We start from the raw sequence: 19,559 nt of genomic DNA, 5'->3' as shown, positions 1-19,559 counted from the left end.
GGCGTATCCACAAAGCTCGGAGAATCAAGGCATTCCCTAAAGTGAATTGAATTGCCAAAATTATATAGCCTAATTAGCTTACTCCTGTCTATACAGAAATAAATAAAATCATTCAAAATAGGCCACTACACCAGAAAGCATGATTTGGCCACAGAGGATCATTAGTTCATAAGTAATAAACTAGATTGTTTTAAAAGCGCATCGCCTACAGTCAGAAGGGCCCACAATTTGCGCAGAGCACAACGCAAATAGCAAATCGATGATTATAAATCATAAATCATAAGTCACAACGCAGCAAAAAAGACCCAGCAAGGCATATCGCAGTATTTAAAAATACAAATCACTGAAAAACTATTCAGAAAACAAATGACTATTGCTGTAAAGAGAAGACAATAAGAAGACTCCAATCAGTCTTTTAGTTATCAAAATTCTCAACTTAATTGAGCAAAAAGTAGCACAATGGCACCAGCAGAGAACATCAGCCATTTCCCCGGTAAGTAAGCATATTCACTGTCTTTATCATTGGATCAGTGCCACTTTTGTTTGTTTTTGGAAAATAATTTCCTCCTCCAGGTTATATGGACGTCATATTGTATGACTTTTTCCACTTTGTTAGGTTACAGCCTTATTCTAAAACTGATTAAATAACTGTTTTCCCTTATCAAACAAAAGGAATTGTCCGTAGAGCTCAGAGACAGCATTATGTCGACACACAGATCTGTGGAAGGGTACCAAAACATTTGTGCAGCATTGAAGGTCCCCAAGAAGTCAGTGACATCCATCATTCTTAAATGGAAGAAGTTTGGAACCATTAAGATTCTTCCTAGAGCTGTCCGCCCGGCCAAACTGAGCAATTGGGGGAGAACGGCCTTAGTCAGGGAGGTGACCAAGAATCCGATGGTCACTCTGAAGGAGCTCCAGAGTTCCTCTGTGGAGATGGGATTCTGGAAGGTTCTCCCAACAATCTCCGTAACATGCCAAAAGGCATGTCTCAGGTCATGAGAAACAAGATTCTCTGGTTTGATGAAACCAAGATTGAACTCTTTGGGCCTGAATGCCAAGTGTCATGTTTGGGAAAAAATCTAGCACCATCCCTACGGTGAAGCATGGTGGCAGCGTCATGCTGTGGGGATGTTTTTCAGCGGCAGGGACTGGGAGACTAGTCAGGATCGAGGGAATGATGAATGGAGCGAAGTACAGAGAGATCCTTGGTGAAAACCTGCTCCAGAACCTCAGACTGGGGGGCGAAGCTTGTAGCGTCATACCCACAAAGACTTGAGGCTGTATTTGATACCAAAAGGTGCTTCAACAAAGTACTGAGTAAAGGGTCTGAATACTTATGCAAATGTGATATTTCCATTTTATTTTTGTATTTTTTTGCAAAAACTCTGAAAACCTGTTTTTTCCTTTGGCGTTACGGGGTAGTGTGTGTAGATTGATGAGGGGGGAAAAAACAATTTAATCCATTTTAGAATAAGGCTATAAAAAATCAAGGGGTCTGAATACTTCCCGAATTAACTGTATTCAATGCCAAAGTGACAACGAACAATGAAATATTAGAATCAAATGTGAAAATCATTATCATCACAACAATTACTCTAGCAAATCAAACATCCAGTAACCTGTTCAAAAATGTAACCTGAAGATGATCAGTTATGATGCTCTTTGTCAAGCGTAACTCATAGTCCTGTGATAGTCCAGTGTCACTATGTGACATAGCTACGCGGTTCTGAGACCACCATCCGCAGGGGACAGGGATGCACAACTCGAACGAGCACCTCCCCACCATACCAAACCAACGTGACTCCGGTATGAGTCCTCCTTTCATTTTCAATGTATTGACAGATGGCGAAATTGCATGAGCTGCGCTGAGAAAAGTATGAAAGCCTACGGTCCAATATTCTAGAATGCTGCTGTGCGTACTCGTTCACATTGAGAAATTCTCTACCTTTTCTTCAAACGCACTTTTTCATTTACATTTCTTTATACTTGCAAATGAATCAATTCAAAAAAGACCTTTGACTTACAAAGCTGAGGAAGCACAGCATGGCCCTTCTTTACACTAGTGGGCGCAACTACACTGTTGGCCGCTGAGCAAAAGCAGAACAATCAGTTTATCAATAATTGTGTTGCAGAGCAGAAATCAGATCAAACCCTTTGGAGCAAGAGATAAAAGCTGACAATCTGGTTACCATACACATCCAGTGAGTGCATTCTCACCAAGCCGCAGCAGCTCCCAATACAATCAAGTGGGAGGTTTGGGAAAGCATTAACCCTCTGACCCGGCTGCTTACATTGAGGATCTCAAACCTGCCATGACTACATACGCCTAATTTTAGGCCTCTCGGTGTATAGTTTCCTCAGTTCAAGGCAGCCACTCTCTGGCGTCTTCACAGTGAAACTGTAGGTTTGGAACTGTAAATGTCTGGGTGACGTTTGTTGGTTTGTGTAAAATGTAGGTCTGTAAACTAGAATTTCCTAGGTGGAGAGCAATAAATAACATTCAATTTCAATGGTTAAAGAGGCCTCTTGAGCAGTCATAAAGATAGAAGCCTAAACATCTTCTGTATATTCCATATCACACGATTCAAACTAAGATGCAGACTTCCTCAGAAAAAAAGCATACTTCATGGGATTCATTCAATTGAAAACATGTTTAGGTGCCATAAGGATATAAATACATTCTAGCTAAAATTGGATTACTACAGGAGCAGCAGTAAAGGGGACTTTCAATAGTCCAAAACAGCAGAGGGATCCAGTCTGCAGGAGCCTGTCAACAGCCCGAAACAGCAGAGTGATCCAGTCTGCAGGAGCCTGACTCCTGCTACTGCAGACTGGATCCCTCTGCTGTTTCGGGCTGTCGACAGGCTCCTGCAGACTGGATCCCTCTGCTGTTTCGGGCTGTCGTCAGCCGAGGGATCCAGTCTGCAGTAGCAGGAGTCACAGGACAAGAGGGAGCATAATGGTGCTCTCTGCTACTGTGGGCACCTTTTACTGCTGCTCTCCTACAAAGCAAGACCTTCACCTTCCCAAATCACAGACAGACCTAGAGCTGACGGACTAATTGTTGAGATAGCAATAGCCTGTCTAACATATGGATAGAACTACAATAAAAGTGCATTATGTTTAGTGATGAGGGAAAAAAACTGATAGTTACAGTGCCTTCAGAAAGTATTCACGCCCGTTGACTTTTTCTACATTTGTGTTACAGCCTGGATTTCAAATTGATTCTATAAAAATAAAAATAATGTTGTCACTGGCCTAGACACAAAAACCCATAACGACAATATGGAATAATGTTTTTCCAAATATTTAGAAATTAAATTACAATTGAAAAGCTGAAATGTATTGAGTCAATAAGTATTCAACTCCTTTGTTATGGCAAGCCTAAATAAGTTTAGGAGTAAATATTTGCTAAACAAGTCGCATAATAAGTTGCATGGACTTACTCTGTGTGCAATAATAGTGTTTAACATGATTTTTAAATGACTACCTCAGCTCTGTACCCCACGCATACAATGTTCTGTAAGGTCCCTCAGTCAAGCTTTCTCCTAAGGATGGATAAACAACATTGTAGTTACTCCACAATACTAACATAATTGACAGAGAGAAAAGAAGGAAGCCTGTACAGAATAAAACATATCCAAAACATGTTCCAAACAGGATGCAAGACAGTAATACTGAAAGAAATATGGCAAAGCAATTCATTTTTTTGTGTTATGTTTGGGAAATCCAATACAACACATTAACTACCACTCTCCATATTTTCAAGCATAGTGGTGGCTGCATTATGTTATGGGTATACTTGTAATCATTAAGGACTGGGGAGTTTCACGATAAAAAAAATAAACTAATGGAGCTAAGCACAGGCAAAATCCGAGAGGAAAACCTGGTTCAGTCTGCATTCCAGCAGACACTGGGTGATGAATTCACCTTTCAGCAGGACAATAACCTAAAACACAAGGCCAAATCTACTAGTTGGTTACCAAGAAGACAGTGAATGTTCCTGCATGGCCGAGTTACAGTTTTGACTTAAATCTACTTTAAAAATCTATGGCAAGAACTGAAAATGATTGTCTAGCAATGATCAACAACCAATTTGACAAAGCTTGTAGAATTTCAAAAATAATAATGGGCAAATATTGCACAATCAAGGTGTGCAAAGCTCAGAGACTAAAAGCCAACTTATGCTTCATCTGGACATGAGGTTCCGTATGCAGGGTGTGACGAATTGCAGAGCCTCTGGAGGCATACAGAGGCCAAATTGAGCTCCGTACCGCATCATTGTGTGCCTCCCAGATTTTGTAACAATGCGGAGGGCACCGTATAGCTCCGCATTGACATGATTGGTTGAAGGTAGGTGGGTGCAAGAGGTCTTGTATAAACACAAACTCACTTCCTTGAAGCACAAAACATGTATGAATCATCCTAACCAGCTTTCCCTCCAAATACACCTCCTCTGTTTTCAACCAACATCTCAGCGATCACTGCCTCATTGCCTGCATCCGTAATGGGTCTGCAGTCAAACGACCACCCCTCATCACAGTCAAACGCTCCCTAAAACACTTCAGCGAGCAGGCCTTTCTAATCGACCTGGCCCGGGTATCCTGGAAGGATATTGACCTCACACCGTCAGTAGAGGATGCCTGGTTAGTCTTTAAAAGTGCCTTCCTCACCATTTTAAATAAGCATGCCCCGTTCAAAAAATGTAGAACCAGGAACAGCTATAGCCCTTGGTTCACTCCAGACCTGACTTCCCTTGACCAGCACAAAAACATCCTGTGGCATACTGCATTTGCATTGAATAGCCCCCGTGATATGCAACTTTTCAGGGAAGTTGGGAACCAATATACACAGGCATTTAGGAAAGCTAAGGCTAGCTTTTTCAAACAGAAATGTACATCCTATAGCAAAACAAGTTCTGGGACACTGTAAAGTCCATAGAGAATAAGAGCACCTCCTCCCAGCTGCCCACTGCCTGAGGCTAAGACACATTGTCACCACCAATAAATCCACTATAATTGAGAATTTCAATAAGCATTTTTCTATGGCTGGCCATGCTTTCCACCTGGCTACCCCTACCCCGGTCAACTGCCCTGCCTCTCTTTCTAAAATTATCTGACGAAATTGTTGCAACCCCTATTACTAGCCTTTTCAACCTCTTCCGTATCATCCGAGATCCCCAAAGATTGGAAAGCTGCCGCGGTCATCCACCTATTCAAAGGGGGAGACACTCTCGACCAAAACTTCTACAGACCTATATCTATCCTACCCTGCCTTTCTAAGGCCTTCGAAAGCCAAGTTAACAAACAGATCACCGAGCATTTCGAATCCCACCGTACCTTCTGCGCTATGCAATCTGGTTTCCAAGCTGGTCACGGGTGCACCTCAGTCATGCTCAAGGTCCTAAACGATATCATAACCGGCAATAATGTGCAGCTGTATTCATCAACCTGGCCAAGGCTTTCGACTTTGTTAATCACCACATTCTTATCGGCAGACTCAACAGCCCTGGTTTACCAACTCTGATAGAGTTCAGTAGGTCAAATCCGAGGGCCTGTTGTCCGGACCTCTGGCAGTCTCTATGGGGGTGCAACAGGGTTCAATTCTCAGGCCGACTCTCTTCTCTGTATACATCAATGATGTCACTCTTGCTGCTGGTGATTCTCTGATTCACCTCTACGCAGACGACACCATTCTGTATACCTCCGGCCCTTCTTTGGACACTGTGTTAACTAACCTCCAGACGAGCTTCAATGCCATCCAACTCTCCTTCCATGGCCTCCAACTGCTCTTAAATGCAAGTAAAACTAAATGCATGCTCTTCAAACGATCGCTGCCCGGACCTGCCTGCCAGTCCAACATCACTACTCTGGAGGGTTCTGACTTGGAATATGTAGACAACTACAAATACCTACAGTTGAAGTCGGAAGTTTACACACACTTAGGTTGGAGTCATTAAAACTCATTTTTCAACCACTCCACAAATGTATTGTTAACAAACTAGAGTTATGGCAAATCGGTTAGGACATCTACTTTGTGCATGACACAAGTCATTTTCCCAACAATTGTTTACAGACAGATTTGTTCACTTATAATTCACTGTATCACAATTCTAGTTTGTTAGAAGTTAACATACGCTAAGTTGACTGTGCCTTTAAACAGCCTGGAAAATTTCAGAAAATGTCATGGCTTTAGAAGCTTCTGATAGGCAAATTTACATCATTTGAGTCATTTGGAGGTGTACCTGTGGATGTATTTCAAGGCCAATTGTCAAACTCAGTGCCTCTTTGCTTGACATCATGGCTGATTTCTTTTGATTTTCCCAAGACCTCAGAAAAAAAATTGTGGACCTCCACAAGTCGGGTTCATCCTTGGGAGCAATTTCCAAACACCTGAATGTACCACGTTCATCTGTAAAACAATGGTACGCAAGTATAAACACCATGGGACCATGCAGCCATCATACCGCTCAGGAAGGAGACGCATTCTTTCGCATAGAAATGAACGTACTTTGGTGTGAAAAGTGAAAATCAATCCCAGAACAACAGCAAAGGACCTTGTGAAGATGCTGGAGGAAACAGGTAAAAAAAAGTATCTATATCCACAGTAAAACGAGTCCTATATCGACATAACCTGAAAGGCTGTTCAGCAAGGAAGAAGCCACCGCTCCAAAACCACCATTATAAAAGCCAGACTACGGTTTTCAACTGCACATGGGGACAAAGATTGTACTTTTTGGAGAAATGTCCTCTGGTCTGATGAAACAAAAATAGAACTGTTTAGCCATAATGACCATCATTGTGTTTGGAGGAAAAAGGGGAGGCTTGCAAGCCGAAGAACACCATCCCAACCGTGAAGCACGATGGTGGCAGCATCATGTTGTGGGGGTGATTTGCTGCAGGAGGGACTGGTGCACTTCACAAAATAGATGGCATCATGAGGCAGGAAAATTATGTGGATATATTGAAGCAACATTTCAAGACATCAGTCAGGAAGTTCAAGTTTGGTCTCAAATGGGTCTTCCAAATGGACAATGACCCCAAGCATACTTCCAAGGTTGTTGCAAAATGGCTTAAGAACAACAAAGGCATGGTATTGGAGTGGCTAATACAAAGCCCTGACCTCAATCCTATAGAAAAAATTGAGGGCATAACTGAAAAAGCGTGTGCGAGTGAGGAGGCCTATAAACGTAAATCAGTTACACCAGCTCTGTCAGGAGGAATGGACCAAAATTCCCCCAACTTATTGTGAGAAGCTTGTGGAAGGCTACCTGAAACGTTTGAACCAAGTTAAACAATTTAAAGGCAATGATACAAAATACTAATTGAGTGTATGTAAACTTCTGACCCACTGGGAATGTGATAAAATAAATAAAAGCTGAAATAAATCCTTCTCTCTACCATTATTCTGACATTTCACATTCTTAAAATAAAGTGGTTATCCTAACTGACCTAAGACAGGGAATTTTTACTAGGTTTAAATGTCAGGAATTATGAAAAACTGAGTTTAAATGTAGTTGGCTAAGGTGTATGTAAACTTCCGACTTCAACTGTAGGTGTCTGGTTAGACTGTAAATTTTCCTTCCAGACTCACATTTAGCATCTTCAATCCAAAATGAAATCTAGAATCGGCTTCCTATTTCGCAACAAAGCATCCTTCACTCATGCTGCCAAACATACCCTTGTAAAACTGACCATCCTACCGATCCTCGACTTCGGCGATGTCATTTACAAAATAGCCTCCAACACTCTACTCAACAAATTGGATGCAGTCTATCACAGTGCATTCCGTTTGGTCACCAAAGTCCCATATACTGCCCACCACTGCGACCTGTACGCTCTCATTGGCTGGCCCTCGCCTCATACTCGTCGCCAAACCCACTGGCTCCAGGTCATCTACAAGTCTTTGCTAGGTAAAGCCCCGACTTATCGCAGCTCACTAGTCACCATAGCAGCACCCACTCGTAGCACGCGCTCCAGCAGGTATATCTCACTGGTCACCCCCAAAGCCAATTCCTACTTTGGCTGCCTTTCCTTCCAATTCTCTGCTGCTAATGACTGGAACGAACTGCAAAAATCACTGAAGCTGGAGACTCATATCTCCCTCACTAGCTTTAAGCACCAGGTGTCAGAGCAGCTCACAGATCACTGCACCTGTACATAGCCCAAATGTAAATAGCCCATCCAACTACCTCATCCCAATACTGTATTTATTTATTTATCTTGCTCCTTTGCACCCCAGTAGCTCTACTTGCACATTCATCTTCTGCACATCTATCACTCCAGTGTTTAATTGGTATATTGTAATTACTTCACCACCATGGCCTATTTATTGCCTTACCTCTCTTATCCTACCTCATTTGCACACACAGTATATACTTTTTCTACTGTATTATTGACTGTATATTGTGTTTATTCCATGTGTAACTCTGTGTTATTGTATGTGTTCTACTGCTTTGCTTTGTCTTGGCCAGGTTGCAGTTGTAAATGAGAACTTCTCAACTAGCCTACCTGGTTAAATAAAGGTGAAAAAAAGGTGTGTGTGTGTGTGTGTGTGTGTGTGTGTGTGTGTGTGTGTGTGTGTGTGTGTGTGTGATGTATGTATGTATACACATTTAATCAATTTTGAATTCAGGCTGTAACACAACATGTGGATTGAGTCAAGAGGTATGACTACTTTCTGAAGGCACTTCATATTGTACCGTTTTGACAATAGTCCTAGTTTGCTGTACCTGCACCAAAACTCCAGTAACTCCAGTTTCCATCATAGCTTGTCCTCCAACTTCTTTTTAAAATCAGGAGCAAATTTGTTTTCAGCATTTTTCTTTCCATGACTCATCTTTCCAAAACTCATTTTCACATGGCTCTCTAGTCTCTCTGCAGTAGACATATGGTGAGCAATATGCTGGGAACATTGAATCACAATAAAATCGCTAAACATATCGTATATCGGCACCTAAATATTGTGATAATATCGTGAGGTCCGTGGCAATTACCAGCCCTAATTCTGTTGCAGGCTCATTTCCCTCCACAACAAAAGTCAGACATCAGATGCCCCCTTCCCACAGACAGGAAACCAGCAGCATTGTTATCACCCCTATTTGAGTCCAACGTGGGAGCTTAGCATTGTGGTGGCGTTCCTGAGCAGTTCCTTGTGATTTGGCCTTGAGGTATCCCTCTGCCTTGCACTCGCCAGGGAAATTGGAAACTACTCACTGATAACTACCTTTAGTGGAGACTGGGCCTTTGTTAATCAAATCAGAATGTCAATAGGTCCCTTATCTAGCTGCACCACCTATCAGCATAATGTCAAATGAAAGGTGCCAAATGACAGAGCACACACTGACAAGAGGAGAGCAAATAGTGGCCCAATAAAGGGGACAGGTGTTATCACAGGGGTTGGTTACATGATAAACCAGGTTAATATATTTGCTAAATGCACAACTTAACAATAAGTGACGTGTTTGACCTCGTAGTTTTTGTTTATTAACGGTTTATTAACGGTAACAGAGAAAGAATAATAAGCCTTGGGAGAGAGCTATACAGTACTTAGGTTATAAACTACAGGCAATAGCCTATTCCTCACTTGTAATCATATGACCATAGATAAGCATGAGTTTTAAACAATGGCAAACAACACAAAAGGTTTGAATATTTTGTTACAATGTAGCCGATATAGGCTACTTCCTGCCACTATTGCAGCAGTCATAGTTGAATTAAGGAAGTGGTGTGTGCATTAAACACAGCTCTTGATAAAGTGGTTACGGTGGCCTAGCTATTCAATCACACATCAAAATGATAGGCTACGATTAGTCCGATTAATTGGTATGTACAGCCTGAAGCTAATGCCTGAAAAAATTGGTAAATGTTCCTTACGAATGTTGAATAAAATTACATTTAAACTTACTCTACCTGTTGTCTGTGTGGTTTGTCATTCAGCTGCTCGAAATATCCACAGAAAAGTATTGTTTATCTGACTTTTTGGAGATCATTAGGTATGTTATATGTTTGGCTCAGAGGTCAAATTAGTTTTATATTGGATATTCGGTTCTCTCGTCAATAGCAAATTAACCAAGCACGCCGTGACAATGAAAACGGCATATCCTGAATCAGGGGAGGAAGGAGGACAATCAACACATTTTCTGTTTGAATTGTACATTTTTTATTCAGATCTTAACCTTTAAAAAATGTACTATTCCCCAAAATAAAAGTGTGGATTGTTCTCCACTCTCCCTTAAATCAATTATAAACTGGGCGGTTTGAGCACTGGATGCTGATTGGCTGACAGCCGTGGTATATCGAACGGTATACTGCGGGTATAACAAAACATGTATTATTTTTACTGCTCTAACTACTTTGGTAACCAGTCTATAATAGCAATAATGCACCTCAGGGGTTTGTAGTATATGGCCAATATACCATGGCTAAGGGCTGTATCCAGACACTGCGTTGCGTGTTGCCTACTTTTTTTATTTTATTTTTTATTTCACCTTTATTTAACCAGGTAGGCTAGTTGAGAACAAGTTCTCATTTGCAACTGCGACCTGGCCAAGATAAGGCATAGCAGTGTGAACAGACAACACAGAGTTACACATGGAGTAAACAATTAACAAGTCAATAACACAGTAGAAAAAAAGGGGAGTCTATATATACATTGTGTGCAAAAGGCATGAGAAGGTAGGCAAATAATTACAATTATGCAGATTAACACTGGAGTGATAAATGATCAGATGGTTATGTACAGGTAGAGATATTGGTGTGCAAAAGAGCAGAAAAATAAAAATAAATAAATAAAAACAGTATGGGGATGAGGTAGGTGAAAATGGGTGGGCTATTTACCAATAGACTATGTACAGCTGCAGCGATCGGTTAGCTGCTCAGATAGCAGATGTTTGAAGTTGGTGAGGGAGATAAAAGTCTCCAACTTCAGCGATTTTTGCAATTCGTTCCAGTCACAGGCAGCAGAGAACTGGAACGAAAGGCGGCCAAATGAGGTGTTGGCTTTAGGGATGATCAGTGAGATACACCTGCTGGAGCGCGTGCTACGGATGGGTGTTGCCATCGTAACCAGTGAACTGAGATAAGGCGGAGCTTTACCTAGCATGGACTTGTAGATGACCTGGAGCCAGTGGGTCTGGCGACGAATATGTAGCGAGGGCCAGCCGACTAGAGCATACAAGTCGCAGTGGTGGGTGGTATAAGGTGCTTTAGTGACAAAACGGATGGCACTGTGATAAACTGCATCCAGTTTGCTGAGTAGAGTGTTGGAAAAGCCCTTAGACGTGGTATATTGGCCATATACTACACCCCCTCATGTGTTATTGCTTAAATATACAATTTTTATGGCATGCTTGGTTCAATACCTATTGACGAAAGAAACTAATTTTATATCGGTTCCCGAACCATACAGCCTACCGGCTCTCTGAAAAGTGGGGTAAACAATACTTTTCTTTGGACAATTTGTCTCAAATTTCGAGCAGCTTAAGTACAAACCGCAAAGACAACCCGTGGAGTAAGTTAAAAATATAATTGTATAAAACATTCTTGCTTGTAAGGAACATTTACACGATTTTGTAGGCATTAGTTTCAGGCTGTATATACAAATTAATTGTGTATTACAGCCTGTTTAATCAGACTACGCTACGATTAGCTTCCAGACCGCACAACGTTCAAAGCATGCAATAGCTGTATTCCTATTAAGCAAATACAAATAATCTAGTTGATCATGGAAACAATAGATTTCTTAACGGTATACACTCGGAATTTGCTTTCCATAATATTAGCAGACTATCAAAATAGCCATGATAAAAATCTACACAACATGGTTCGCTTTTGTCTTGAAGCCATTCCATGTACTGAATTCTCGTTGAAGCGAGCTCTAATGAATTTTCAATAAGCTCAGAAAAGAGTCGGGGAAACATACCTTTCGGCTCAACGTTGTTCCTGAATAGAAATAATATGCTATGCCAAGCACCCAGAGGACAGCAAAGCATAGTAATATCCTCGATTTCCTTCGCATTGCTGTCTGTTTGAATGTGAAATAATTGTCTGATAGGCTTTTGCTTTGATTAAAGCGTCCGGTATCTGAGCTGTGTTCAGTGGAGCTTCAGCAGTCGAGTAGAGAGACCAGGAAACAGCCAACATCACCGGGTTAGAGGGGAAAGGGTAACCGTCTCTAATCCAATCACACTCCGTGGAGACACCATCGAAGGAGGAGTGATGGGGGTTTGAGACGCTTGTCCATGCATTCTCGAATTTGACAGAATAAACATTGTTTACAATATTGTAGCGATTTATTAGAGAATGTATCATTTGAGCGTTTGCAACATTGTCGCAGTGGATTATAAAACGATCCAGCAGTTTGTGTAACAGATTAGGCGGAGCCTACCTTCATGGTCAGTGTAGATGAGGTGGTAGCCAGCAGATCTGACCAGCTTTCTTACAGCTGCAATAGGGTCGGACAGCATTCCTGTGTATATTATTAAGAGACCACGGAACTGTGCGAAATATTGCTCAGAAAATGTACCTTAATCCGGAGATGATAAATGTGTTGTACTCCGAATTGCTCATTATCCCAACTGTTACACAGGGAAGATTGAATGACTGCTAGTTTAAATGAACTGCCATTTCGTCCTCATGCTTGCTAGCAGCAACAGCAGCCATTATGGAAAAATTATCCCAGCCATTATCACCTTGGCTGCTATTGGTTCATGCACCTCAGTCATCTACAAACACATAGCCCATTAGCTGTAGTGGCATACAATTGTAATGTCATACCCCTGAAAGGGGGGAAATATGATAAATTATTCACACTGACACATAGCATCAGCGACAACCAATCAAATGAATTGTTTTTAACTGTAGCCTATTTGCATGTGATGTACCCAGGCCTATATGGAAGATGGGACATGTGGAGCTGTATATATATATATTTTTATTTATTTAAAGGCCCTAACTTGTTTGATAAAGTTAGTACAGGTTTTCTCAGAGGACCCCCCATTTAGAAACCACTGTACTCTCTCTCGGTCTCCACTGCTTCCTCCTGCATACATTGCAGCCTGCCTCAGCTTCACCACTGAGCGCAATGCAAAGACGCATGAAAGCTGTGATTGGAAATCAGGGTTATTCCACCAAATATGCATTTCTGAACTCTTCCCAAGTTAAAACATTAGTATTGTGTTGTTTAAAAATGAATATGAACTTATTTTCTTTGCATTATTCAAGGTCTTTTTTGTTGTTGTTATTTTGAGCAGATGTCATTTTCTGCAAATAAATGCTCTAAATTACAATATTTTTATTTGGAATTTGGGAGAAATGTTGTCAGTAGTTTATAGAATAAAACAAAAATGTTAATTTTACACAAACACATACCTATAAATAGTACAACCAGAGAAACTGATCATTTATCAGTGGTTTCTTAATTTTTTCCAGAGCTATATTATATATATATTTAGGGGGTGGATCAGCTTTTATATTGCAGATTGATGGAAGCTTCCATATATTTTTGGTAAATACAGTGCCTTTGGAAAGTATTCAGAACCCTTTACTTTTTCCACATTTTGTTATGTTATTCTAAAATTAATTATATTCGTTTTTTTCTCCTCATCAATCTACACACAATACCCCATAGTGAGAAAGCAAAAACAGGGGTTGGGTCATTGTCCTGTTGAAAAACAAATTATAGTCCCACTAAGCCCAAACCAGATAGGATGGCGTATCGCTGCAGAATTCTGTGGTTGCCATGCTGGCTAAGTGTGCCTTGAATTCTAAATACATCACAGACAGTGTCACCAACAAAGTACCCCCACACCATAACACCTCCTGCTCCATGCTTTATGGTGGGAAATACAAATGCGGAGATCATCTGTTCACGCACACCGCGTCTCAGAAAGACACGGCGGTTGGAACCAAAAATCTCCAAATTGGACTCCAGACCAAAGGACAAATTTCCACCGGTCTAATGTCTACTGCTCGTGTTTCTTGGCTCAAGCAAGTATTTTCTTATTGGTGCCTTTAGTAGTGGTTTGAGATGTGTTGATGTTGAGATGTGTCTGTTACTTGAACTCTGTGAAGCATTTAATTGGGCTGCAATGTCTGAGGCTGGTAACTCCAATGAACTTATCCTCTGCAGCAGAGGTAACTCTGGTCTTCCATTCCTGTGGTGGTCCTCATGTGAGCCAGTTAACTCTGATGAACTTATCATCTGCAGCAGAGGTAACTCTAGTAACTCTAGCCAAATACATTTAAATTCAGTTTTTCACAAACCCTGACATTTAATCCTAGTAAAAATTCCCTGTTTTAGGTCAGTTAGGATCACCACTGTATTTTAAGAATGTGAAATATCAGAATAATAGTAGAGAGAAGGATTTATTAAAGCTTTTATTTCTTTAATCACATTCCCAGTGGGTCAGAAGTTTACATACATTCAATTAGTATTTGGTAGCATTGCCATTAAATTGTTTAACTTGGGTCAAATGTTTCGGGTAGCTTTCCACAAGCTTAAGTTGGATGAATTTTGGCCCATTCCTCCTGACAGAGCTGGTGTAACTGAGTCAGGTTTGTAGGCCTCCTCACTCGCACACGCTTTTTCAGTTCTTCCCACAAATTTCTATAGGATTGAGGTCAGGGATTTGTGGCCACTCCAATACCTTGACTTTGTTGTCCTTAAGTCATTTTGCCACAACTTTGGAAGTATTCTTGGGGTCATTGTCCATTCGAAAGACCCATTTACAACCAATCTTTAACTTCCTGACTGATGTCTTGAGATGTTGCTTCAAAATATCCACATAATTTTCCTGCCTCATGATGCCATCTATTTTGTGAAGTGCACCAGTCCCTCCTGCAGCAAAGCACCCCCACAACATGATGCTGCCACCCCGTGCTTCACAGTTGGGATGGTGTTCTTCGGCTTGCACGCCTCCCCCTTTTCCCTCCAAACATAACGATGGTCATTATGGCTAAACAGTTCTATTTTTGTTTCATCAAACCAGAGGACATTTCTCCCAAAAGTACGATCTTTGTCCCCATGTGCAGTTGCAAACAGTAGTCTGGCTTTTTTTACGGCAGTTTTGGAGCAGTGTCTTCTTCCTTGCTGAGCGGCCTTTCAGGTTATATCGATATAGGACTCGTTTTACTGTGGATATAGATACTTTTGTACCTGTTTCCCCCAGCATCTTCACAAAGTCCTTTGCTGTTGTTCTGGGATTGATTTACACTTTTCGCACCAAAGTACGTTCATCTCTGGGAGACAGAATGCGTCTCCTTCCTGAGCGGTATGACGGCTGGGTGGTCCCATAGTGTTTATATTTGCGTACTATTGTTTGTACAGATGAACGTGGTACCTTCAGGCATTTGGAAATTGTGACCAAGGATGAACCAGACTTGTGGAGGTCTACAATGTTTTTTCTGAGTTCTTGGCTGATTTCTTTAGATTTTCCCATGATGTCAAGCAAAGAGGCACTGAGTTTGAAGGTAGGTCTTGAAATACATCCACAGGTACACCTCCAATTGACTCAAATTATGGCAATTAGCAAGCTTCTAAAGCCATTACATCATTTTCTGGAATTTTCCAAGCTGTTTAAGTAGATGTCCTAACCAACTTGCCAAAAGTACAGTTTGTTAACAAGACATTTGTGGAGTGGTTGAAAAACTAGTTTTAATGACGCCAACCTAAGTGTATGTAAACTTCTGACTTCAACTGTATGTATGTATGTGTGTATGTATATATTCTACTGTTCAAAAGTTTGGGGTCACTTAGAAATGTCCTTGTTTTCCATGAAAACATACATGAAATGAGTTGTCAAATGAATATCAAATATAGTCAAGACATTGACAAGGTTATAAATAATTATTTTTAATTCCTGATAGAATCCTCCATTTGCAGCAATTACAGCCTTGCAGACCTTTGGCATTCTAGTTGTCAATTTGTTGAGGTAATCTGAAGAGATTTCACCCCATGCTTCCTGAAGCACCTCCCACAATTTGGATTGGCTTGATGGGCACTTGTTACTTACCATACATACGGTCAAGATGCTCCAACAACAGCTCAATAGGGTTGAGATCCGGTGACTTTGCTGGCCACCCCAATATAGACAGAATACCAGCTGACTGCTTCTTCCCTAAATGGTTCTTGCATAGTTTGGAGCTGTGCTTTGGGTCATTGTCCTGTTGTAGGATGAAATTGGCTCCAATTAAGTGCCATCCACAGGGTATGGCATGGCATTGCAAAATGGAGTGATAGTCTTCCTTCTACAAGATCCCTTTTACCCTTTACAAATCTCCCACTTTACCAGCATCAAAGCACCCCCAGATCATCACATTGCCTCCACCATGCGTGACAGATGGCGTCAAGCACTCCTCCAGCATCTTTTCATTTTTTCTGTGTCTCACGAATGTTCTTCTTTGTGATCCAAACACCTCAAACTTAGTTTTGTCTGTCCATAACACTTTTTTCCAATCTTCCTCTGTCCAGTGTCTGTGTTCTTTTTCCCATCTTTATCTTTTATTTTTATTGGCCAGTCTGAGATATGGCTTTTTCTTTGCAACTCTGCCTAGGAGGCCAGCATCCCGGAGTCGCCTCTTCACTGTTGACGTTGAGACTGGTGTTTTGTGGGTATTATTTAATGAAGCTGCCAGTTGAGGACTTGTGCGGCGCCTGTTTCTCAAACTAGACACTCTAATGTACTTGTCTTCTTGCTCAGTTTTGCACCGGGGCCTCCCACTATTTCTATTCTAGTTAGAGCCAGTTTGCGCTGTTCTGTGCAGGGAGTAGTACACAGCATTGTATGAGATTTTCAGTTTCTTAACAATTTCTCACATGGAATAGCCTTAATTTCTCAGAGCAAGAATATAGTGTCGAGATTCAGAAGAAAGTTCTTTGTTTGTGGACATTTTGAGCCTGTAATCAAACCCACAAATGCAGATATTCAACTAGTCTAAATAAGGCCAGTTTTATTGCTTCCTTAATCAGAACAACAGTTTTCAGCTGTGCTAACATAATTGCAAAAGGGTTTTCTAAGGATCAATTAGCCTTTTTAAATGATAAACTTGGATTAGCTAACACAATGTGCCATTGGACACAGCTGAAAACTGGCGTGATGGTTGCTGATAATGGGCCTCTGTACGCCTATGTAGATATTCCATTTAAAAAATCAGCTGTTTCCAGCTCCAATAGTAATTTACAGCATTAACAATGTCTACACTGTTTTTCTGATCAATTTGATGTTATTTTAATCGACAAAAAAAATGTGCTTTTCTTTCAAAAACATGGACATTTGTAAGTGACACCAAACCTTTTAACGGTAGTGTATATATTTTTTTCCTATATTCTTTTTCACTAAACAAATCAAATGTATTTATATAGCCCTTCGTACATCAGCTGATATCTCAAAGTGCTGTACAGAAACCCAGCCTAAAACCCCAAACAGCAAGCAATGCAGGTGTACAAGCACGGTGGCTAGGAAAAACTCCCTAGAAAGGCCAAAACCTAGGAAGAAACCTAGAGAGGAACCAGGCTATGTGGGGTGGCCAGTCCTCTTCTGGCTGTGCCAGGTGGAGATTATAACAGAACATGGCCAAGATGTTCAAATGTTCATAAATGACCAGCATGGTCAAATAATAATGATCACAGGCAGAACAGTTGAAACTGGAGCAGCAGCACGGCCAGGTGGACTGGGGACAGCAAGGAGTCATCATGTCAGGTAGTCCTGAGGCATGGTCCTAGGGCTCAGGTCCTCCGAGAGAGAGAAAGAAAGAGAGAAAGAGAGAATTAGAGAGAGCATACTTAAATTCACACAGGACACCGGATAGGACAGGAGAAGTACTGCAGATATAACAAACTGACCCTAGCCCCCCGACACATAAACTACTGCAGCATAAATACTGGAGGCTGAGACAGGAGGGGTCAGGAGACACTGTGGCCCCATCCGAGGACACCCCCGGACAGGGCCAAACAGGAAGGATATAACCCCTCCCTCTTTGCCAAAGCAAAGCCCCCACACCACTAGAGGGATATCTTCAACCACCAACTTACCATCCTGAGACAACTATGCTAGTTGGACTCTGGAGGGTCCGGGCTAAACCTACCACCCCTCCCATAATTGGAGTAAACGAATGAACAACAACACTTGGGCTTCTCTTTCCAGCTTTTACATACTGTATACATTTTACAAACACAATCTATTTTACAATAGTTATATTTTGTAATTTTTTCTTACAGATTGTTGTTTTAAATACAACTAGCATCCTACTGGCTTTCCAATTGGACCACTGTTGGTTACCCCATGTTTTTACATTTTTATTTGTGTAACGCTTCTCGTTGGTGGAAGGAGAAGAGGACCAAAATGCAGCGTGGTAAGTGTTCATCATGTTTTAATTGAACAAACTGAACACTACACAAAATAATAACGAAGAGAAAACGAAACAGTTCTGTAAGGTGAACAGACACTAAACAGAAAGTAAACACCCACAACCAAAATGGGGAAAACAGGCTACCTAAGTATGATTCTCAATCAGAGACAACGAACAACACCTGCCTCTGACTGAGAACCATACTAAGCCAAACACATAGAAATATAACAACCTAGAAAAAAAAACATAGACTACCCACCACATCTCATGCCCTGACCAACCTAACACAAAGACATAAAAAGGAACTAAGGTCAGAACGTGACAGTACCCCCCCCAAAGGTGCGGACTCTGGCCGCAAAACCTGAACCTATAGGGGAGGGTCTGGGTGGGCGTCTGTCCGCGGTGGCGGCTCTGGCGCGGGACGTGGACCCCACTCCACCATAGTCTTTGCCCGCTTAAGAGGCGCCTTTGGAGCGGCGACCCTCGCCGCCAACCTCAGACTGGGTACGCTTGCAGCGGGCCCCGAATAGATGGGAGACTCCGGCAGCGCCGGATAGGCGGGAGACTCCGGCAGCGCCGTAGTGAAGGGCGACTCCGGCAGCGCCGTAGTAAAGGGCGACTCCGGCAGCGCCGTAGTGAAGGGCGACTCCGGCAGCGCCGTAGTGAAGGGCGACTCCGGCAGCGCCGTAGTAAATGGCGACTCCGGCAGCGCCGTAGAGAAGGGCGACTCCGGCAGCCGGAGTGACGGGCGGCTCTGGCAGCTCCTGACTAACGGGCGGCTCTGGCAGCTCAGGACAGACAGGCGGCTCTGGCAGCTCAGGACAGACGGGCGGCTCTGGCAGCTCAGGACAGACGGGCGGCTCTGGCAGCTCAGGACAGACGGACGAACCTGGAGGGAGGAGACGGAGAGACAGCCTGGTGCGTGGGGCTCTGGCACCTCAGGACAGACGGGCGGCTCTGGCAGCTCAGGACAGACGGGCGGCTCTGGTAGCTCAGGACAGACGGACGAACCTGGAGGGAGGAGACGGAGAGACAGCCTGGTGCGTGGGGCTGCCACAGGACCCACCAAGCTGGGGAGACCTACAGGAGGCCTGGTATGTGGAGGAGGCACCGGATGGACCGGGCTGTGAGGGAGCACTGGTGCGCATCCTTGTCATCACTCCTCCAGGCTGGATGACCACTTTAGCCCGGACCCTCCAGAGTGCAGGC

The 19,559-nt window shown here is 42.3% G+C and overlaps 1 protein-coding gene across 2 annotated transcripts in view; it reads right to left on the bottom strand.

Moving 5' to 3' along the window:
* Positions 1 to 12,294, bottom strand: part of galnt2 (UDP-N-acetyl-alpha-D-galactosamine:polypeptide N-acetylgalactosaminyltransferase 2) — a 92,464-nt gene extending 80,170 nt beyond the window's left edge. Inside the window, exon 1 of one of the 2 annotated variants that reach the window (XM_036956100.1) lies at positions 11,926 to 12,294. In XM_036956100.1, the coding sequence (XP_036811995.1) occupies positions 11,926 to 12,021 (96 nt within the window). In that variant the 5' untranslated portion in view covers positions 12,022 to 12,294. The remainder of the gene's footprint in view (positions 1 to 11,925) is intronic. The other variant, XM_036956101.1, reaches the window with a different exon arrangement.
* Positions 12,295 to 19,559: the final 7,265 nt, after the last annotated feature.

The sequence above is a fragment of the Oncorhynchus mykiss genome, chromosome 20 (assembly GCF_013265735.2).
Source record: "Oncorhynchus mykiss isolate Arlee chromosome 20, USDA_OmykA_1.1, whole genome shotgun sequence".
NCBI lineage: Eukaryota > Metazoa > Chordata > Actinopteri > Salmoniformes > Salmonidae > Oncorhynchus > Oncorhynchus mykiss.
Note: the sequence above shows the minus strand (reverse complement) of the source record. Positions and strands in the feature narration are given on the sequence as shown.